Below are 23,921 nucleotides of genomic sequence, written 5' to 3' on the forward strand. Positions count from 1 at the left end.
TGATGCCCTCTACAACCCCTTTCAGTTTGTCGCTCTAATTGTGGGACACCCTGTATACTACTATTGTTTTAAACCATACAGCTCACATATTTTTCGACGACGCATTTGTAAGAAAGAATAAAGATGACAACGATCCACACGTCAATTCGTATGTGCTGGATTTAGTAAACACCATGTCGGAGGCTGCTTCAGAAGTTCACAAAACCACAGGTATGAATAAATGTTAATTTAATTAGTCCGCATCATATGGAACTTTTTTTAATCAGTAGTAAGGTAAATCAAAGTATATAGTCTTCTTGCAACGACTGATTTCTAAGAAGAAGAATATACAGGGTGGAGCCTCTCATACGACGCAGAGGTTCTAAGGAGAAATGTAGTTTTGTAGTTTATATCAAAATGAAATTTTGTGAGCATATGTAAAAAAAGTTACAAATCAAAGTTATGTTTTTTGCAATGGAATATATATTAACTGAATTTCGGATTCTAGGAGAAAAATAAAGATGAATTTCATTACAGAAGTGTATGACTAAAATGTAAGGTTTTTGACATATTTAACATTTTCTGGAGCATTTTCTAAAAATGAAGAATAAATTTTAAATTTCAATAAAAGCTACCTAAATTGTACTTTAAATCAAATTAAAACTGGACCCAAACAGTTATACAGGGTGAGACAAAATTAATATTGACCATTGATCGCCTTTAAAAGCAAGTTACTCTTTAATTTAATTAATTAAATTATTATAATCGAGATTATAATATAAATATACAGGGTGTTTCAAAACAAATGCGAAAAACTTCAGGAGGTGATTCCTTGTTCAAAATAAAGGGTAGTTTGCTTTATAAACGTTGGGTCAAAAGTCAACCATTAGGGAGATATCGCGGTACAAAGATGGCGGAAAAATAAAGTTTCTATTTTTTATCCAGAAAACGAAAACGATAGACTAATGAAACACATGCAAAAAAATTAATTTGGATAGTTTAGTTTCTTTAGAAACTTTTTATCTCTTGTGTTTTTTTGATAAAACTCACCGATTTGAAATTACTAAAAAAATAAAATGTAAAGTATTACATGTCAGGACAAAAAACATTTTTAGATAGAGAATCTAGTGGGCTGCTCTAATTTTTTTTAGGAAAAAATCTAGTCGGTCGCTGTCACTTTTTAGGATGTTTCTAATATTATTTATTGACATTACTCTACTGCAATACGTTAGTATCTGGATTCTTATTATTATCGTTATTATCACTAGATTCTTTATCTAAAAATGTTTTTTTATCCTGACATGTAATGCTTTACATTTTATTTTTTAATTTCAAATCGGCGAGTTTTATCAAAGAAACACCAGAGATAAAAAAGTTTCTAAACAAACCAAGCAATCCAAATTATTTTTTTTGCATGTGTTTGATAAGATTTTTCTTTAAATTTCGTTAACAAGAATGATAGGGGTAGTTTATTTTAACCCCTTCCACTCATTTTAAAAAAGTGAAAAAACTACCAGAAAGTGTGTTTTCATAACCGTAATGCTCCCATAAAATTTCATTAGTCTATCTCTTTTCGTTTTCAAGATAAAAAATAAAAACATTATTTTTCCGCCATCTTTGTACTGCGATATCTCCCTAATGGTTGACTACCCTTTTTTTTGAACAAGGAATCGCCCCTTGAAGTTTTTCGCATTTGTTTTGAAACACCCTGTATAATATAATAATAATATTAAATGTGACATCCAGTTATTATTCCGATATACTATGAAGAATTCATGTCTCTTCAAAATATTATTAAGGTTGCCTACCTCTCAAACAAAGATTTTCCTAGATATTTTAAGATAAGAAAACAAATTAAGATATAAATAATAAACAAAACAATATAAGTAAACAAATTTTTAGAAATTTGCCGGAAATTTAAACTTATTATCCTACATCAGAAAAAAAGTCACATGATTCTATTAATTGATGTCTGGATTGTGCATTCACCTATTCATAGAATGCTTAAATGCTCCTGATTTATCTAGTCTGGGCTTTTTTATGGGGATATGTTAAAAACAGTGCTTACAAATCTCGACCAACTATTATCGACAACACAAGAGAAATAGACGTGGCTGCAGAGCGTAGAACTCCACATATGCCTCTTAACAAAAAAAGATCTTTTGAAGAGAGAATCATTTCATGCAATGAGCAGGAAAAGAAGCATTTTGAGCATTAAATTTCAACTAACTAATATTTGTCACATAATTATACGCTTATATCTAGTTTTAATTCTGTAATAATTAAAATATGTTTAAACGTATCTTTTTATTACCGTTGAATATTTTAACATAGAGACTTTAATGTTTTTTAAAGTAACGAAAGGTATATCACAGCCACATAGATTTTATAGCGAATAACGAATGTTTAATATTAAAAAATTAATATTAATATAGTTTTATATTTAACGTATATATCAACTACCGTTCTTCCTGGAGCTTCCGTATCATATGAGAGGCGCCACACTGAACAATAAAAATTTTAATGATATTAGAGTATTACATGAATATTTTTAGTTCGTATACGTCCTCCTGTAATTTATCCAACACCATATGGTGGAAGACTGGTTTGGACCTTACCTGGAAAGACTAAGGTGATCGCCCACCTAAAGGACAAAGCAAAAATCCGAGCGAAAAAACGATGGTCACAAGTGATGTATATGTATTATCTACTAGGACATAGGTTCGTAAACACTGAAACGATAATGCGTAAATGGTAAACAGAACTTAAAAAATCTATTTCAGGATTATGGATAACGAAGAGCTGACCCCAGACAGAGTTAAATTAAGGTCCAGAAATACTTATATAATGGCTTTGGACGGAGATATCGATTTTCAACCGGAAGCCGTACATTTGCTGGTTCAGTATATGAAGAAAAACGATAGTTTAGGAGCCGCTTGTGGAAGAATTCATCCTGTTGGTAAATATAACTATTGCTAATATAAATGATCATATGACTTTTAGCTTCCACTAAAATGTAAATAGTATTACACCATCTTGCCAAAAAATATGCACTTAAAACTACATCTTGTGTCAGCTACTAGATGTAACAATATTTTTTCTTATTTGGAATTGATCTCGGCCATGAATATCTTAAGAAAATTATCCTTAGAGTTGAACTGTGCAAAATTTTTGTCAGCTTGGAAAATATTTCCAATATAGTTTAAATAATAGTAAAGGAGTGAAAATTGTGCCAACTATCACGGTTGACAACAGAAGTAGCCGTATATTTTGTTAATACAAATAAATATTTTTGTTAAATAAAATTTTATGTTATGTTGATTTCCATTGTCTTAAAATAACTTTGGTTACACATCATAATACGACCACCAGCAAACTCCATAAGACGACGCATGGTGTCATTGATGACGTGCACCCACAGTTGTTTTAATTTCCCTAGTTATATTTCTCCACTTATGCATCTGTATTCCTTACATAAATAGTACTTAACCGTTTCTAAAGATAACAGTACTTTAAGGCCGGTCCAGTCGTATTTTAACAACGATGAATCAAAATTATTTAACCATCAGCGGGATATGTTACATACGAGAAACGCAAATTATGGGTGAGGAAAGGGACCAAAGTAAAGGAACCAAGAAACAGCCTGGCGCATCTCCTCCAAAGGGCCAGAGAGAGAGCAAGAACCTCACCTCTGCTCCGGCAAGGAGAGAAAAAAAAACAGGATGAAAAGCCGTCCAATACCGAGAGACAAGCAGGGACCTATCACCAGCTTTGCTGATATTGCTGGACAAGTGAAAATGGCAGTGCTGCCAAAGAATTACCGTTGGAGGTTGTATTGACCACCTCCTCCGTAGGTTGTATTGACCACCTACCGTGTATTGACCACCTACCTCCGTAGGTTGTATTGACCACCGATCTGCAAACGGCTCTAGGAGAGGCGACACTGGACGATATAGTAGGGAGTGGATTGTAACACAATGATCCACAAAATGTGGATCAGCTGCGTTTTTCTGGGATACACACTCGGGTGAGCATGCTCCTCATATATTGCGTATCTCAAGAATCGGCGCATTGGTTGGTGGAAACGGCACCTAAGCTTAAGAATTGACAGCGGCCGTGACTGGCACTGCAGTGAAGAGAGAAAATATCCCAAAAGGGGCGACCATCACGGTCTTTCTGCCGAGGCGCAACGGGAAAGACACCACATCGAGTTGGCGGGTAATTAACTCGAGAGAGGAGGGCCATGGTCAGGTCCTCACACACTAAGAATTGACCTCAAATCCAAGGAGGGAATGGAGAAAGAAGAGTATATAATCTATTATAGATTCTGCACAACACCGGTATCAGGTCTAAGGAGAACAAGTTAAGGAGGTGGAGAAATTGGGGACATCCTCCAGCCTCCACTTCACGGGTACCTCAGTCGGAGACAAGCTCCTCGACTATGAAAGGAACGGATGGCCAAACCTCAACCGTGGAAGGGTGTATACCTTCGGAAGAAGCACATCTGTTGTCAGAGGGGGATTAGAAATATCCTGTTCCCCTTCCAATAGGAGAATTTTGATGTATGATGAGTTATAAGTAGACTGTATGATAAGTTATAACTCAAGACAGGAGATCACAATAGGTCTTTAAGGTCGCAGTAATTAACCCCCATCATCCCACTCATTCTATATTCGACTTAATAGTTTTATTTCAACTGAAACATTCTTTATATTTTCTACCTTTTATTTATATTTTAGGATCTGGAGCAATGACATGGTACCAAGTATTCGAATATGCTGTCGGTCACTGGATGCAAAAAGCAACCGAGCACGTTATCGGTTGCGTTCTCTGTTCCCCAGGTTGTTTTTCATTGTTTCGAGCTGGCGCCCTTATGGACCACAACGTTATGGCCAGGTACACCACCAGATCTGAAGAGGCACGTCACTATGTCCAGTACGATCAGGGCGAAGATCGTTGGCTGTGCACTCTTCTGCTTCAAAGAGGTTACAGAGTGGAGTATTCTGCAGCTTCCGATGCTTATACCCATTGCCCAGAAGGTTTCAACGAGTTCTACAATCAAAGGAGAAGATGGATGCCATCTACGATGGCTAATATACTAGATTTATTGCAGGACGCAAAACACATTGTTAAAGTTAACGATAATATTTCTTCGCTATACATTTTCTATCAGGTAAGTAAACAAATATAATAGTACCGTATAAGTAATATCGAGCCTCATCATAATACCAAACCCCGGTCAGCATCAGTTTTAGATGCCTATTGAGCTTGCAATGCTCTGTTAGTAGGCCCACTACCTTTTTGACAGTCTTCCTGCCTTTGCATATCTATGGCCATGATATTGTAGCAGTCCATAGCGTATTGAGAATACCGTGCTGGCAACTCTTACTTTTGGGTCGGTATTTACACGTGTGGAAGTAAATCGCATAGGGATCTTGTTAAGTCGAAGTGAGAAAAATGGACGGTGTGCTGTTGCGGCGTTGCTACATTTCTCCGGTACGCCTTTCCCTATCAACGTATCCAAACCAAACCAAACCAAACCGCTTATTTTTAAAATACTTTTTTTCGAGAAGATAACTAGATAAAATCATTAGATATATTTGTGAGCATCTGAAATGGAATTATAAGAATATCGGTAGGGTTTTTATAACGAGAAAACGTCTACATATTGAAACTTTTTTTTATTTTGGGTTTTTAAGTTCGGATCTTCTACAAGATGTTTAAATAACAAAAAATTCGATAGGCTTGTTTTTTTTTCATTCAAAAATTTAAAAAATATATCCATTTACATTTAGTACATTGCAATTTTCAGAAATCGTGTAACTTTTTTATTTATAAACATTTTCAGATACTGTCTGCGAAGAAAATATAGCAGGAATATTAAGAACGTTTTTGAAAAAAAAACTACAATCAATTATGGATTTCGAGATATCGATTTTTGAATTCAGAGTTCTAATAGCCGCACCAACTCAATTTCACTTATTTTTACCAAACGTACAAGTGTTTCTAACTTGCACTTAAAAATTTACAACCTATATGGAAAATTACAACGACTCGTTAATAAATAAACAAATAAAGTACCACGAGACATAATAAATCATGACGCTGAACGCATGAATTCTTAAGTACTCCTAGAATTTTAAGTACTGATTGGGTCGACCGGTCGACCGCGACGAATCTGCACAGTTTCTCGGTTTATTTCATACATTTAGCAACGTTTTTACTGTTCTCTCTTTGTTCAGTATATTAATAAACGCATTGTACTCTTCTTACATACGGAAATCTCGACCCAAGGCTAATCTTTGCCAGCCCTTAGTATAACTTTTGAGATATGTAGATGGCGCGATATTATCTCATGTGTTCACGTTATTACAGTTTTACTAAATTGTGCTAGAACTACAACTATTTCTAGTTCTACTATTATTTTCTAATTAAATTTCAGATTGTTTTAATGGTAGGCACTGTTATTGGACCAGGGACTATTTTTCTTATGCTTGTCGGTGCCTTTGTAACAGCGTTTGGTCTTCCCCAATGGACCGCTTTTATGTACAATCTAATACCTATTGCAATTTTTGTTTTGGCTTGCGTCTTCTTCGACTCGAACACTCAGGTAACTAAATGAATATAACACTTTATTCTTAATGAAAACCATAATTGATCATTAAAAGTGAATGATTAACAACATTTTCTATTATAATATATCTGTCTTTGTTTTTACATACAGTTAACTATTGCTGGAATTATCAGTGGATTCTATGGTCTAGTAATGATGGCAGTAATAATTGGTGTAGTCATGCAAATAAACCAAGATGGAATACTAGCACCCTCGTCAATGTTTTTCTTTCTTATGGTTGGTACGTAAAATTGATCAGCTCATTATTTCTTTTACAAAACTGAAAGTAGATCAACATAACATCTTTTTTATTGGATGAGATGGAATATTATATCTTTTTTTCTAGCTGAATACATAATCGCCGGTCTAATACATCCAAAAGAACTCTATTGTCTGAAATATGGAATAGTATACTTTGTTACCGTTCCTAGCATGTACATGTTATTGGTAATATACTCTGTCTTCAATATGAATAACGTCAGTTGGGGTACAAGAGAAGTCACAGTTGTGGCAGAAAATCCGGTAGGTACATTCTAATTCGTTAAATGAAGACCATAAGAATTTTCATGTTTTATATACGGGTGCATCACAAAAGTGGCTCACCCCCTATAACTTTTTTAATATTTCAGATATAAACGAGACTTGGTATGTTAGTGTATGACATAAATTAGGATTGATTGACGTATTTATCGCGTTTCGGTCACTTCCTGTTTCACCGGAAATGACAAATACTTTTGATTTTTAAATGACGCTTTGTATTTTTTGAAAGAAAATTACGCTCTGAAGAGAATGACATATGTCAACTTTTGACATTTTTGCTTAAAACAAAATTATATTTTAAATTTTAATATAGAATGCCATAGATGTGTTAAAAACACTAATTTTTAATCAAGGAGCCTTGGAAAAATATATTTGATCGTCTAATGTTTTTCGTGTGTTGTCCTGGTCGGTTAAAAGATGCCCCAATCGTATTTTTAATTATATCTCAAATGGTTCCATTTTTTCAAATGGAACGAGGGTGGCTCATTACCATATTTGGAAAAATCAGTTTTTTACGAATAATCTGGTACCAGACACTTCGAATTAATTGTCGTTATGAACCGAATGTTGCAATTTTAAATAAACCATATTCGAAAATGTCAAAAGTTAACATGTGATACGTCATTCTATTCAGAGTATCAATTTCTATCGAATAAAGTAACAAAATAGCGAGGGTGCCATTTAAAAATCAAAAGTTGTAGTCATTTCCGGTGAAACAGGAAGTGGCCGAAAAGAATTGAAAATGTTAATCAATCCTAATTTATGTCATATACTAATATACCAAATCGCGATTTTTTATCTGAAAAAATAAATAAGTTATAGGGATGAGTCACTTTTGAGACACACCCGGTATTGCGTTCTATATTATATTGTGTTTTTGGATTAGATTAGATTAAATTAAAAAAGTTAATATATCATATTTAACTTAGTATCATTATTTTAGAATCAACCGAAAGAAGTAGTAAAAGAGGTAAAGAAAAAACATTCCGCTATTGTCGGTATGTTTTACAAACTGAGAGATTTTTTCATGGAATGTTGCAACGATTCCAAACACTTAATAATGATTAGCAACTCACTATCCAATATCGAACTGAAAGCTGACCACATAGAAGGAAGATTAGAGTATTTGGAAAGAATAACATTAGATCCCGAATCAGCAGAAATTAGAAAAACGATTTCAAAAAGAAAAACTACTTTTGTGGAAGGTAATGTCTGTTCACGATAAATTCTACTAGCTTTGCTATGGTACCTTATACAGTGTGGCAATTTGAAAAGTAACAATTGGAAATAGACGTAGACGACTAGACAGAAATACTAGTAGCTCCACTATGACACTCCTCGTCGCTCCACTATGTTGGAGCGACAACATAGTGGAGCGGCGAGGCTAGCGGCGAGCAAGCAGCGCGACATCGTGTCCAAAACAAGCTTGGGAAGACAAGTACGTGTGAACATAGTAGAGCGATCTGCTCCAGCGGTTAGTTCAAGCGGCAAGATCGATTCAAATAATTTTGTTTTCGTCGCTCTGTCGCGCTGTAGGAAATGATGGATTCCCAAATTAAAAATTAATAGATTTAGTAATTGTAAGAGAGATTTTATGGGATCAGAAAGAAACTAAAATCACCGTAACCGGTATATTTTAGATAAGTTATGAGATGAAGTGGCAACAAATTTTCGTAAAGGTTATAAAATTTGCCAAACCCTCGCCGGTTTTTGAAAATTTCATGTACACTACACCTTCTGGTTTGTTGGTTTCGAATCAACCAAATGTTTGCGGCACTACTGCCCAGAATTTTAGCCACTAACGAACATTTTAAATTATCAATAAGCAAATGAAAATAATAAATTTAGAAGTAGCTCGCTATTCCTCACCGCTCTACTATGTTTCAGCATCTCGAGGCTTGCTCGACGCGGTATCGAGCTGCTTGCTCGCCGCTATCCTCGTCGCTCCACTATGTTCTTAGCTTTAGAAAAAGTCGTACGATTTAAATGAAATTTGGTATGTCGATAGATTGGACCAAGGTCAACTTGACCGTATCAAAAGCGTCATGGACACGTGTCACAAGCTCTATTATGTTGTTTTCTTCGTATCTAACTGCAATATTTTTATTAATTTATTTTTATAAAAATTCAGGTGCGAGAGCATCAGTACGTCCAAGACCCAGTATGCGTCCTACTACAATAAACAGACCGAGTCTCAGCTATCCAATGGAAATCATTAACGACACGTATGGTGACTTTGACGATGATAATGATTCCTTCGACACTCCGTCTGATGATCTGCAAAATAACAGCTGGTTTTATGATGGCGAGCTTTACAGAGGACACGTAACTTATCTTGAGAAGAAAGAAGAAATATTCTGGTATGACTTAATAGACAAGTACCTACACCCCATCGAAGACGATAAGGTAGCTATTGATTTAACAGGTTTAGATTAATGAATAAGTTCAGTAATTTTCTTGTTAGCTTTTAGATTTTTGTTGCATTTATGAAAATTGCTTTATTATTTTAAAGTTAACTAACAAAAAAGTAATAATTTTACTCCCTTGTTGTAATAATTTCGCTTATTAAGAGTAGTATTCCTTAGACGAAAATCCCTAAATCATTAGCAACGTTTGTTCAAACTTTTACAAGTGAAAATTATAACAACCCAAAACAGTTACAGCCAGAATCAGAAAATCCAATTCGCTAATATACAGGGTGGTCCGAATTGAAATCGAAAAACTTCGGCAACATATTTTGCAGATAAAAATAAGGTAAAAAGGTCGTCTAAAATTATGTCCTAAAATGCTTCGTTTCGGAGAACCAGGATGTAGAATTTTTGGTTTTATTTTGTTTTTTTTCTAAGTAGTTTCTGAACTAACATCCATATTTGGAAAAAATCGGTGTCTGGGTGTTTTTTTATTTGAGAAACTCATTTTCTATGCCAGTATGACTTTTACGATTACGGAGCACAACCTACATATTTTTTCACTGTTTTGATGAGTAATAACTGTACGTCCGTATCTGTATTACAATTTCTGAGTAAAAAATATACATTTCCGTGTGTAAAAAAGGTCACTTGGTAAAAATCGCTTCGACTAATGATCCTCCAGATATTTGGAATCGAAATAGTTAATACATGTCATCATAGAAAAAAAAATATTTGCCGCGTCCTTTTCTAATTTGAAGTTCAATAAAACACAAGGTTACTTAATTAGAATGAGTTGCATAGAGGCCACTAGCTTTTTAATTTTAACAGCCGGGTGATCGGGGTTCAAAAATATTAATAAAAGGGCGCCACGAGATTATACTCTATGAACTCGGCAATAAAGATGTAACTATTAAGTAGACTTCAACACTAACCTCGAACTGTTGAGTGCAACTACCATGAACTTCAAATATGCTATAACTCGTTAAACTTAAGTGACTTTAACTTAACTATGAGACTAGACTGTAAATAATACTACTAAAAATATTTAAGCAATTTATTAAAATATTAAAAAGGTTAAATGTATAAAGAAAATGATGAAATATATATGAAATGAAGTAAAGTTTAAATCGATAAGAATAAATGAAAATGGTCTAAGCTATACTAAAACTAAGACGTCATCCCCCTTAACTTAAACTAAGTATGCTCTAAGGGCGGAATACAAATAGCCAATCTAAACCTAACTAAAATTATACAGTCTTACTCTATTCGATGTATGTACGAAATTGTACGTACTGTTGAATCGTCAACAGTACGATTCGTATTGTTGACTGGTCGAAAACCAGTCAACAATACGAATAAAATCAGTTTAGCATTGACTTAGAATAGGCAGAAGAATTATAGCATACCTTGGAACTATTCGGGGACTTCTTGGGCACGTGGAATCGGGATATCGGTCGGAAAAATTTGGCTATTTAATCCCTTACGGAAATTGGTCGGTGGTCCATATAAACTCAACAAAATCCAACCACATCTCTGACCAAATGTGTTTCGGAAGCCTTAATCCTTCTCTAGGAAGACTTGCTATTCACCAACAGGGAATGCTTCACGAAACGGCAGCCAGTTCTTCACGACGATATTCTCGGTCGGGGAGTACACCAGAAGTGATGCAAGGATTCGATTTCCTTCAGAAAATCAGATTTCAACCGGAAATCTCCCTCCAGGATATAGATAAAGAACTATATATGTTGACTAGTCCAACTCACAAAAAGGCATAAATAAAAAACGATGTTCTAGAATATTTTCCAACAGCCATATTTCATATCCGATCAATGAACGAACTTAACTCACAAATTCCCACAACGAATTGCACACTGCGATCCACATCAAAAATAACCAATTTAACTACGAAATTTTATCTGATAATTATAAAATTTCAATAACCAAAACAAAGGATAAATAAATCCAAAAAAATCTGATTTTGATCTGACAGTGACAAGTGACAAGTGATGATCAAAGATATAGAGAGATAGACAAAAATTCTAATGCTGGGCGGATCCAGTGACAATGTGGTGTAGCTGTAGCCTGTATAGTGTATATTCGGTTGCATAATGGTAAAATACTAAATAAAATAATATTTAACAATAAAATTATAGTAAACATGATGCAAAAATAATAGTTATTTGCGATAATTTATGAGCTAGCACACAGAGGTCGTTGAGAGGAAATTTGACTGTTACATCCTGTTGACTAGATAGTTATTGTTCTGAAATAATAAATTTGGAATGTTTTTGTGCCAAACATTAAAAACTGTTTTATCTTCATTTCTTCTAGAAAAAATTATGATTAAATTAAAAAAAGCTTACCATTTCAGTCAAATCAACATAATATGTTTACTTTTTGCTCGCTTATTTGTCAATAATGACATATATTGACTATTTCCATCCGAAATATCTTCTAAACGGTTGCTCGTACTAATTTTTCCAAGAGACCCTTTTTTAAGCAAAAATGACAAAAATTTATATTTTTTGACTCAGTAGTGTAATATAGGTACGGACAAAAAGTTATTACTCTTCAAAACGATTAAATAACACATGTAGGTGGCGGCCTCTACAAGTAGGAGTCGTATTGACAACGAAATTAAATTTCTCATGTCAAAAAACTCTTTTCATCCAAATATCGACGTTAGTTCAGAAATTATTTGGAAAAAATCGAAATAAAAAAGAAACTTCTACACCCTGTATCTCCTAAACTGAGAACTTTAAGACATATTTATACGAACTTTCTTACTGATTCTTATATGCAGAATATGCTACCAGAAATGTGATAATAAAAAGTAATCTACACAATTTTTCAAGACACCGCAATTAAAAAGTAGTAACTAAGTAGCAAACTAACTACAAAAACAAAACTACATAAACAAATTAAACTAACCGAGAAACTAACTAAAAAATAAAGAAAGATAAAGTTTGAATATATTATTATAAAAAAAAACAAAAAAAAACTTAATGGCAATCAAGCGCCATTAATAAAATCATGAAGGTAAAGGGGTTATATGAAATTATACAGGTATCTAGCTTAGTAACAAATAAGTTATTTCTACGGTAATTAATAATTTTATTATTAATATAAAACACAATTTTCAGAAAAAAGTTGCGCAAGATTTAAAAGACCTCAGAGACAAAATGGTTTTGAGTTTCTTTATGCTGAATTCATTATTTGTATTGGTAGTTTTCCTTTTGACTCTAAAAAAAGACTTAATTCATTTGAATTGGCCTTTCAACCCTACCATTAATTTCACCTATACTGGAACTACGTGGGGTAACGAGGTAAAAAAACAACGTCAAGGCGTTGATTAAAAGAATTGGGAAGATACGCAACCTAATGGGCGAATTTGTGACAAGGCTGATTTAATTTCCTCTTACGTCACAAGTGCTGTACGGTGGAGACATCAATCGTTCTGCGGCCAACGCATAAAACACTTATTTTCTCTAATTCGGCCAGCGAAGGCGTATCGAAGACGGTGTGGAAATGAAAGCGACAGTGTTGCCATATTAAAATGTGTAATATCTGTAATTAAACGTTTCACGGAACTATTTTTGGATGGAAAATCCGCGTTTATGTATTGAAAATTTATTCGTGTCAAACAGCATAAACAACAAAATTAAAAATTCTTTTTTAGGTGCTGAATATGTCGTATGCTCGAAAAAAGTCGTTTAGCTGGAAATGTTGACTATTGACATTTGCCATAATATTTTACATATGAAATAACAGCGATTTTCATTTTCAAGCCAACTCTGACGCCGTTCTTTAATCATATAATATTATATTAAACTGATAATGATAGAACATCTAGTATAGTATTATTAACGTACGGTACCCAAAATCCGTAAATCTACGGATTAATCAGTAATTCTGGCAACACTGTTTCGGCAACAACTCTCTCTGTCGACCGGAAGTAGAACTACGGTACAGTATTATTTATCCGCTGCGCTGTAAGCGACTATCAGCGCGCAGAGGCGGCGGCGCAGAAATAAACTAAATCTCGGACAGGCTGACAGTAACGCCAGCTACATCTCGGACAGGTTTTGTGACACAAAATCGCCCATAATGTTGCGCGCCTTCTTATTTCTTCAATAAACGGCCAAAAAAAACTCGTTAATAAATATTTGCTTATGTATTTTAGATCGTATTAACAAAAACACGTCTTCAACTAGAACCTATAGGATTTGTTTTTCTTATATTCTTCTTCGGTTTAATGATGGTTCAGTTCATTTGTATGTTCTTGCATCGTTTTGGTACATTCTCTCAGATCATGGCCAACACCGAATTAGATTTGAATTTATTCGACACGAAGGTAACGAACAGTTTAAATTTATTTATTTTTGTATCAATACCGTTTTGGCTGATGTAGGTGGAAAATATGACAGAGGATGAACTGTTAGAAAAGGACCCTATTAAAATATTCCGAAAACTGATCAAGCTAAAAGGAGTAAATGGTGACGATGAAAAGGAAGAAGAGGTAAACAGCCACGTGTCCAGAAGAACTACAGTAGCAGCACTGATGAAAAATAGAAACAAAAAACGAGCTGTTATAAATGACCTGGACACAGCCTTTGCCATGAGAATGGAGAAAATTCGAAATAACGAAGAATGTATGTATAAGTTCAAGTTGTTAATAACTACCTACATAATAAGTTTTCCATTAATAATTCGCTTTTAAAAAAATAAAAATTTTGTTCGACAATTCAAAATGTTCTTGACAATTACAATATATAATTAAAGCATCTCTAGTGAAACTTAGTAGACCTTACAGATCTATTGTGTCCCCCTTTCTTGAGTTATAACCCATCATACAGGCTTTGACAAAAACCAGAATCTGGGACGGTTTTTTATTATTCTCCATCTCCAATATCAGTCGTACCAAAGTTTATGGTACGAATGGTAGTCGTCTCGGCGCACTCAGTGATGAGGTGTTCTGGTGTTACCCCATTTCCCCCGCCTTGAACTTTTATAACTAATCGCTTTCCTGCAACTGCCTTTTATAACTAATCGCAGAAGTTCATATCAGAAGTTCATTTTTGTCGTGTCGTGTCGTGTCTTTGACGTGTGACCTTGAAGACACGAAACAACAAAAATTTTGTAGAGACCAGTGATAATGTTCATTGATCTATACAAAATCTTATATTCTCATCTTTATCATTATTTATACACAGTGGGCAACACCAGTCTCTGGATGCCGATTTTCATGTGTACAAAGTCAATGTGTTCAGTACAATATGATGAACTGAACAAACAGAAGTATTTTTCCCAGTTTGATTTACTAAAAATCAAACAATTAAAAACGACGTAAATCTATTGTTAATTGAAGGGTCCAGGGGAAAATCTTAATAAGCGCCAATTTCTTAATTTTAGGATTTTACAATATTATAGTAGGTCTAACTGGTCCCTACAAAATGTATAAACTCTACAGGGGCAATACGTTTTTAAATCCTAAGATAGTAAAAATCTAGAATACACGGAAAGAACCTGATAACCATCCAATGCTCTCCTGTAAAATTAGTAAAATGGCGTTTATCATGTTTTTCCCCTGGACCCTTCAATTACTATTTAAGATTAAAACTTCCTATTTTCGGCTAAGGTAAAACCAAACCAAACCATTTTCAAAACTGATAATCTCTTTTTTAGCTGATGTACCGATTCCTAGGAAAACTGTGGCAGCTATTAACAGACGCCGTACTACCATTCTGAAACGAAAATCTGAAATGCAGTTTCCATCAACAATGTACAATAACTTTCCCAAGGAGGACGATGATGATCTATATACAACTCATCATTTCGATAACCCTGCCTTTGAGGACGCTCCAGATGAAGTCTAATATGTCCTCTATTTGAAAGAGAGAAATAAATACTTGAAATATTTATATTCCAACAATTTTAATATTCTATGAAGTTATTTTTGTATCTATGTATTTTATTTATGAAAAAAAAAAGAAATGTATATTTTATTTTACCTTTTTTATTTCGCAACTATATTTCTCATTTCTCCCCATCTTGTTTTAATTGGAAATTTTATTGAAAGAGAAAAGCAGAAATTTTATTCAACTTCGGAGAAGTATCACTTCTAAAATACATGGCGATTGAAGTGATACGTGGCGATAAGACAGCTCTGTATTTCGACACTTAAACTGAGAACAAAAACAAAAATATCTTTTGTGGAGAAAGTTTATTCCAGAGAAAAGGTTTATATTTAGATATACCTACCAGTCATGTAATAGGACATAAACCGCCATATTGGAAAGAACTAAATACTCAACTATCTCCGCAGAATCCAATTGAATTGTAATATCATCACGATAATTGTATTAAAAATAAACTAATATAGTAATAATTAAAACGGCAAGTGCGCGTAGGATCCATCGCGGCGAGCATCGCATCGAGATGCCTCACTATGTAGGTACCCTTAGTGACAGTGATCTATAAGTTCAAGCCGACTATATCGCCATATTTATCAGCCATAAGGTACCTCCATAATCTGTTTGTATATGATTCTCCATACTTAGCTTAATGATTTAATGTATTATTTTTTAAATAATATACTTTCTTATAATTAGTATGATCTTTAAACAATGAAATAATTTTGGAGTAACAAAATACCAAATTAGTGCAGTTTAAAATGACAAACAGGGATTTGATTTTTTTTCCTTACTTTTGTCAATCACTTTTTCCTACTAACTTTTTGAAATTATAACAGCAATAAAATAATAAAGATCTTCTAAACCTACTAGAAACTAAATACACTGGTGAAATTCCAATCAACACTTTAAGCTGATAAAAAAACATAATTCAAGGGCAATCATCTGCATCTTCAGAATGCCACTCTATTAGTAGAATGATTGAAGTAAAAAAAATCGGTATCTCTATGCCAAGTCTATCGTATCAGTTGTCACCGAAAGTATAATCATTGATCTTCAAGCTCAAGCCAACTATTCTAAATTCTAATGACTCTGCATACTTACCTTAATTTAATGTATTATTTTTTAAATAATATACTTTCTTACAATTAGTATGAACTAAACTAAACAATGTAATAATGTTGGAGTGACAAAATACCAAAGTAGTACTGTTTAAATTGACAAACAAAAATTTAATTTTTTTTCCTTACTTTGGTCATTCACCTGATCCTGATGAAGAGATATAATTCAAGGGCAATCATCTGCATCTTCAGAATGCCACTCAGAATGGCAATTTTGCCACTAGTAGAATGATTGAAGTAACAAAAATCGTTATCTCTACACTTTAAATGTCCAAGTCTCTATCGTATCAATTGTCACCGAAAACATAACCATTGATATTCCAGTTCAGGCCAACTATATCGCCATATTTTTCAGCCATAAGGTACCTTCATAATCTGTTTGTATATGATTCTCCATACTTAGTTTAATGATTTAATGTATTATTTTTTAAATAATATACTTTCTTACAATTAGTATGAACTAAACTAAACAATGTAATAATATTGGAGTGGCAAAATACCAAAGTAGTACAGTTTAAATTAATTAACAAACATGGATTTTCATTTTTTTCCTTACTTTTGTCATTCACCTTTTCCTACTAACAATTTGAAATTATAACAGTAATGAAACAATAAAGATCTAGTAAACCTACTAGAAGCTAAATACACTGAGTGAAATTCCAATCAACACTTTAAGCTGATGAAGTGATATTATTCAAGGGCAATCATCTGCATCTTCAGAATGCCACTCAGAATGGCAATTTTGCCACTAGTAGAATGATTGAAGTAACAAAAATCGTTATCTCTATGCTTTAAATATCCAAGCCTCTATCGTATCAGTTGTCACCGAAAGTATAACCAGTGATCTTCAAGTTCAAGCCAACTATATCGCCATATTTATCAGCCATAAGGTACCTCCATAATCTGTTTGTATATGATTCTACATACTTAGCTTAATGATTTAATGTATTATTTTTTAAATAATATACTTTCTTACAATTAGTATGAACTAAACTAAACAATGTAATAATATTGGAGTGACAAAATACCAAAGTAGTACAGTTTAAATTGACAAACAAGGATTTTAATTTTTTCATTCACCTTTTCCTATATTTTGAAATTATAATAATAATATGGTAATAAAGATCTTCCAAACCTATTAGAAGCTAGATACACTGAGTGAAATTCCAATCAACACTTTAAGGTGATGAAGAGACATAATTCAAGGGTAATCATGTGCATCTTCAAAATGCCACTCACAATGGCAATTTTGCCACTAGTAAAATGAGTGAGGTAACGAAAATCGTTACTCTATGCTTGAAATATCCACGTCTCTGTCGTATCAGTTGTAACCGAAAGTCTAACCAAGATATTAATCTAAGAAAAAATCCAACTATCACGACATTACGTGTTTCGGACAACACCTCATAGAATGCATTACATGATGCAATGCATTCTATTAAGCAATCCACAAGACTCAAGTCTCTCAACAGTTAGAAAATAAGTGCTCGGAGAACTCTAATAAAAGTGGGATGTAAGTTAAAAGGTACATTCAGGCTGAGGGCGTCGAGCGTCGCGTCGCGTTTGCGTCGCGTCCGCGTGTCGAAATGGAATCAATTCACTTAACTTAAATTAGACCGTTCAGGCAACAGCGTCGCGTTTGGCGTTGCGCTAGCGTCCGCTGAGCGTCGGGGTTCGAGTTCAATGGAGCGGACGCGACGCAAACGTGACGTGACGCGACGCTCGACGCTCTCAGCCTGAATGCACCTTAAGTCAGTAAACAGGTACATTTTCTAAAAATTAAAACACATTTTCTTAATATTTATTTTTAAAATTATTCTACAAAATAAATATACATTTAAATCACAGAATAACAAGAAGCAATAAATATGATAATTATAATTTGCTAATATAATGTATATATTGGAAAAAATAATTGAGCAGTAAATCTAAATGTATTAAAAATTATCTTTAGCAGTCTATATTTTATTAAACTACTCTTCTTGATTCATACTCTAATAAAATATACAGTTGCTCTATAATATTGACAACATCTTTCTGATAAGTATTAATAGTATTACATATTAGATCTGAATTTTATTACTGAACAGAAATATTTTTATACATATATCTACAAAGTTTCCGACAAATACCGGAAACAACTTCAATCGTATTTTCTTACAAATAACAAAAGAGTCGCATTAACAACATAAAGTAAACCCAAATATAAAATAGTTTAAGCACGATCAATTTAAGAAAGCTCTTATAGAAATTGTTATTTTAATTCTTCTTTGAATCCTACAATTTGAAATTTAATAATTTAAAAGCAATTTCTATCTTACAGAAAACATCTAAGTAACAAGTCATATTTTTCCTGAAGAAATTATTTTAGGAAGCTTTTTTTATGAAGAACCATAGTTACTTCTGTTTTTCGCTTACAAAAACTAAACGGAACTGAACAGCTTATATTAGCTTAAAAACAAGAATTATTTTTAGTAAATTTAGACGTTACGGTAACGTTATATAAAAAAAAACGTTATAGTAAAACATATTACTATCATAAACTAAGTGCTTTAATATATCCATAAACTTTCCTCTTATTCCTTAAGTATTAAAATACATTTTATTATATTTCTATTCAATGTAGACATTTTAGTTACAAAATTATTTATAATATTCAAGGTTTTTAGAATTTCTACGCTTTTTCTATTATTATGCTACATATAGGTAATGCAAATAACATCAAACCACGTAATATATTAGTTAGCACTAATCATGCTATAAAACTGACATGTAATATTTTACAATTACAGCTAATCGTATTAGTGGTAGTTAGTTCTACCCGCTAAAAAGACAAAAAAATCTAAGTGGTGCATTTTAATATATACTTTTTGGTAACCAAATCGATTCGATATTGTTTTCAATCCACTATAATCGTAGGTATAGCTACAAATGGTGGACAACTAACTTCAATAAATGAAACCAACAATGGGAGCAGTAAAAATATGCTCCAAAACTATATATTTAAAAAATATATATACCGTGCTGGCAACTCTTATTTTTGGGTCGGTATTTACATGTGTCGAAGTATCGCTTAGGGATCTTATTTCGTCGGTGTGAGGAAAACGCGACGGTGTGCTGTTGCAGCTGTAGCAGCGTTGCCAGATTCTCAGTAATACAAATACACCTTTCTAGTGTAGTAAAATCACGATCGAAAGACGATTATTTTTTTTGGAAAGATAACTAAATAAACTCATTAGATATGTTTCTCCAAAAAAATCCTTTATGGGTATTTCGCCACTGCACTGCAAGAAAATAGTTATTTTTTGTAAACACTTCTGTGTTAAACCTAAACGGACACTGCTTGTCAGAAGTTATGTTTACAGTTATACAAATTTGCCTAACAAAGAAAAAAATGCTCAACGACGGAAAGTTTGTATCTTTCCGTCGTCGGAAGCAAAAAAAAAGAATAAGAAAAAAACTATTTAAAATATTTAAATTCAACTAATCGAGAACACTTTAGTTTTTTAAAACAGATACGTCTACAAAAAGGTCTACAAGAAACCGTTGACGTTCTGTTAAAATGACATATCCAAATTAAACTTCAAAATTAACAAGTATTACTACCTGATAACAATTACTTAATAAGGTAAAATCAAAAAGCCCCTAACTTTCTGTATGATTATTTTTAAATTTTACGTAAGTTATGTTCTTTAAAATCAAAGAAGCGATTGCCATACATTACTAACATCTACAGATGCATGAGCAATACATTTATTTTTATTAGATTGAATTAAAAAAGCCTCTTTTATTTTTCTTTTAGAGGCTATCGCTTCTTTCATTATAATTTTGGCGTTATTAAAATTTATTCTATGCCCTGTGTCCCATGAATGCTGACAAATCTTAGATTTGTGAAAATCTCCCTTTCTTAAATAATCTTTATGTTCTTTAATTCTAACATTTAAGGGTTTAGATGTTTCACCAATGTAATAAATACCCATAATTATAGGATTTTTTTGGAGAGATGAATCCGCCACATAGGTATAGACATTTTTTATTAGATATGTTTCTGGACATCTGAAATCGAGTTATACAGGGTTGTTCACCATATACGACACGGAGTATTGTAGCTACATGATTAGATTTTTACAAATTGTAAGTTTTGGGTTCGTTGAAGGACTATTAGAGCTACAATTTAAAAATATTTTTACAAGATACAAAGTGTCCCAAATAAATAAAAAATATCAAAGTTGTATTTTTTTAAATGGAACCCCCTGTATATTATTACATTTTTAGTTTCTACGATTAAAATAAACGCAAATTTGATTAAGGTTTATTACACTTAAACCTTACCGTTTTTGAAATATTTTCAATTTTGTGAAATTGCAGTAAAAAATTTAAGGCTTCGTTTCTCCAAGGGTATCAAAGTTTTCAATACTAAATATTTACTGAAGTTTATTTATTGATCAGTTATTGTGTTGCAATAATAAAAATAATACTACCTCATACAGAGTGTCTAAAATTTTATTTTAAATAATTGATAGCTTTAAACGGCAATAACTTGTTTAATTTAAATGGAACGCCCTCTATATTTTAGGAGAATCAGATGCATAATTTAATTATCTATCAAATTGTATTATACCACTTTTTACCTATCCCTTCAAGTTTTCGTAGAAAATGCATTTTCTTATAATTTAGACCTCATTTATCAATATACCCATGGAATATTGACATTTTAGATTGTTTTTAAAGCAACAAATGTACAAAATGTACAGGCTAGTAACATTATCGTTTTGAACAATATGATAATATTACTAGCCCATTTGTATGCAAAAAGAAAACTATTTAAATCTTTATAAAAGAGTATACCATTAATTAAATATACCACCATTATTTCTGCCCAAATACTAATTAATTACATACTTAATTATGGTCGTTAATAAATTATTCTTAAATAAATGTGGATTTGAATCAAAAATCAATATAATAATAAGTTAATGTCTCTGTTGTTATAAATAAGCATTTGTCAAAAAATGAAATATCATTTTTGAGGTGTTACTTTTTACCACACTGTCTAAAACACATAAAAAATTCAGTTTTTTAGTATTTGGAGCAATTATTATTAATAAACGCAAACAGTCGATTAATGTAGTTTGAATACTGGAATTATATTAATTGGTCCTCTAACAAATATTTAAACAGTTTTTTTTTCATTTTTTAATGAAATAAACAAACTATATCGACAATATTAGTATCTGTACTCTTTAAAAAATTGGCAGATCTAAAAATAATCTAAAATGTCAGTATTCCATGGGTATATTGATAGATGAATTTAAAATTACAATAAAATGCATTTTCTACGGAAACTTGAAGCGATAGGTAAAAAATGGTATAATACAATTTGATAGACAATTAAATTGTGCATCTGATTCTCATAAAATATACAGGGTGTTCCATTTAAATTAAACAAGTTATTGCCGTTTAAAGCTAGTAATTATTTAAAATAAAATTTTAGACAGTCTGTATAACGTAGTATAATTTTTATTATTGCAACACAATAACTGATCAATAAATAAACTTCAGTAAATATTTAGTATTAAAAACTTTGATACCCTTGGAAAAATGAAGCCTTAAAATTTTGACTGCAATTTCACAAAATTGAAAATATTTCAAAAACGGTAAGGTTTAAGTGTAATAAACCTTAATCAAATTTACCTTTACTATAATCGCAGAAACTGAAAATGTAATAATATACAGGATGTTCCATTTAAAAAATACAACTTTGATATTTTTTATTTATTTGGGACACTCTGTATCTTGTAAAAATATTTTTAAATTGTAGCTCTAATAGTCCTTCAACGAACCCAAAACTTACAATTTGTAAAAATCTAATCGTTTAACTACAATACTCCGTCTCGTATGTGGTGAACAACCCTGTAGAATATCCTTAGGTGACCATTCCTTTTATAATGAAAAAACGTCAGTAATCGTGGTAATTTGAAAACTCAACTTTTTAACATATAACTTCCGTGTCTTTTAGCAATGTGCATAGTTACTCGGTTTATTTTATACGTTTGGCAACGTTTTTACTATTCTCTCTATTATAAATGCATTGTATTCTTCTTACATACGGAAATCTCGACCCAAACATAAACCTTGCCAGTAGGAGTAGAAGAGATTTAAAAAAAACGTTACAGTCCAGGTAGCCCTAGTTATGTGCCAACTAGCAAAACAGGTGTTTAAAACTATGATTGCTACCGTAGTTAAAGTAGCCGGCCTGCGTGTAATTATATATTTATTATATATATTATTAATAATTATTTATTTTATTAGCTTGAGTAATAAATTATAATACAAGTTGGACCTTCTGAAGATATCAAAAGATTTACATTTTTAATTTTTTTAGAATTTTTACAAATTGCACTAATGTCTTTCAAATAATATTATATCAAATTTTTCGTGTACTCATTATTTAAACCCGTATATTTGTTAAGTCGGCTTACGGTATTCTCCGATGGTGGCAGCACCGGAGGAAAATGCACCAAGCCTATAGTACATCGAAATTCCACCAGCCGCGGCTGGCAAAGATTATTAAAAAATTGTAAGCAGTGTTGTTGGGAATAACTAATGATTACATTGAAAGTTGTCCAACATTAGTATATTTATAAATTCGATATAACATTCCTTTACATAATATACAGCTCATCAATTTTTTCCAGGTCTATATTAAGAAATTAGAAATATGTTAAAACATATACAATACAATGAAAAAGATTTATGGCCTAGGATACTTTGTGTGTATGATGACTATTGATAATTATTTTGAAAAATTACATTATACAATTATTTTAACTATCACAGACAAACCTCACTAAATCATAAAACTTTCCGATCGTACTGTTATTTTACATAAAATAATTCCTCTTTGTAAGCACAATCGGTTCATATTAATCAGTGGCATCTTAAATTAACAAATGTGTTTCCAATGCAATTTAGTATACAGTTTTTAGTATACACACACAGTTTCATATAAAGTCTGTCCAATGAGAGAAAGAACTACATCGATAGACGACATAAAAAATAGACAGATATGTCAATTTACTATTGAATTAAATTGATAAATAGCAACATTCATTGTCATGAATTGTCTTTGGATAGATTATAACTTATGATTATTAAATAAAAACTCTATGATGATCTACAAATGATGATCTACAAAATATCAATAAACATGCAATGTTCAGATCTTTCGCCGAGGGACTACAACAATATTTAAGAAACTTAAAAAGACATGCTATCCATTAAATGCAAAAGTTCGTTTAAAAATAATTGATCTTAAAAGTTTGTTATTCTAAAGAACAGTTTA

The 23,921-nt window shown here is 32.3% G+C and overlaps 1 protein-coding gene across 2 annotated transcripts in view; it reads left to right on the forward strand.

Moving 5' to 3' along the window:
• LOC115881920 (chitin synthase chs-2-like) overlaps positions 1–15,567 on the forward strand; it is a 45,179-nt gene extending 29,612 nt beyond the window's left edge. For both annotated transcript variants that reach the window (XM_030899648.1, XM_030899649.1), the window contains 13 exons: positions 82–210; positions 2,535–2,700; positions 2,763–2,938; positions 4,719–5,152; positions 6,422–6,589; positions 6,704–6,833; positions 6,939–7,114; positions 8,076–8,337; positions 9,264–9,538; positions 12,687–12,869; positions 13,727–13,897; positions 13,955–14,195; positions 15,229–15,567. In XM_030899648.1, coding sequence (XP_030755508.1) covers positions 82–210; positions 2,535–2,700; positions 2,763–2,938; positions 4,719–5,152; positions 6,422–6,589; positions 6,704–6,833; positions 6,939–7,114; positions 8,076–8,337; positions 9,264–9,538; positions 12,687–12,869; positions 13,727–13,897; positions 13,955–14,195; positions 15,229–15,419 — 2,702 coding nt within the window. In that variant the 3' untranslated portion in view covers positions 15,420–15,567. The remainder of the gene's footprint in view (positions 1–81; positions 211–2,534; positions 2,701–2,762; positions 2,939–4,718; positions 5,153–6,421; positions 6,590–6,703; positions 6,834–6,938; positions 7,115–8,075; positions 8,338–9,263; positions 9,539–12,686; positions 12,870–13,726; positions 13,898–13,954; positions 14,196–15,228) is intronic.
• Positions 15,568–23,921: the final 8,354 nt, after the last annotated feature.

Source organism: Sitophilus oryzae, unplaced genomic scaffold, assembly GCF_002938485.1.
Source record: "Sitophilus oryzae breed Bouriz unplaced genomic scaffold, Soryzae_2.0 scaffold_1744_pilon_pilon, whole genome shotgun sequence".
Classification (NCBI taxonomy): Eukaryota; Metazoa; Arthropoda; class Insecta; order Coleoptera; family Curculionidae; genus Sitophilus; species Sitophilus oryzae.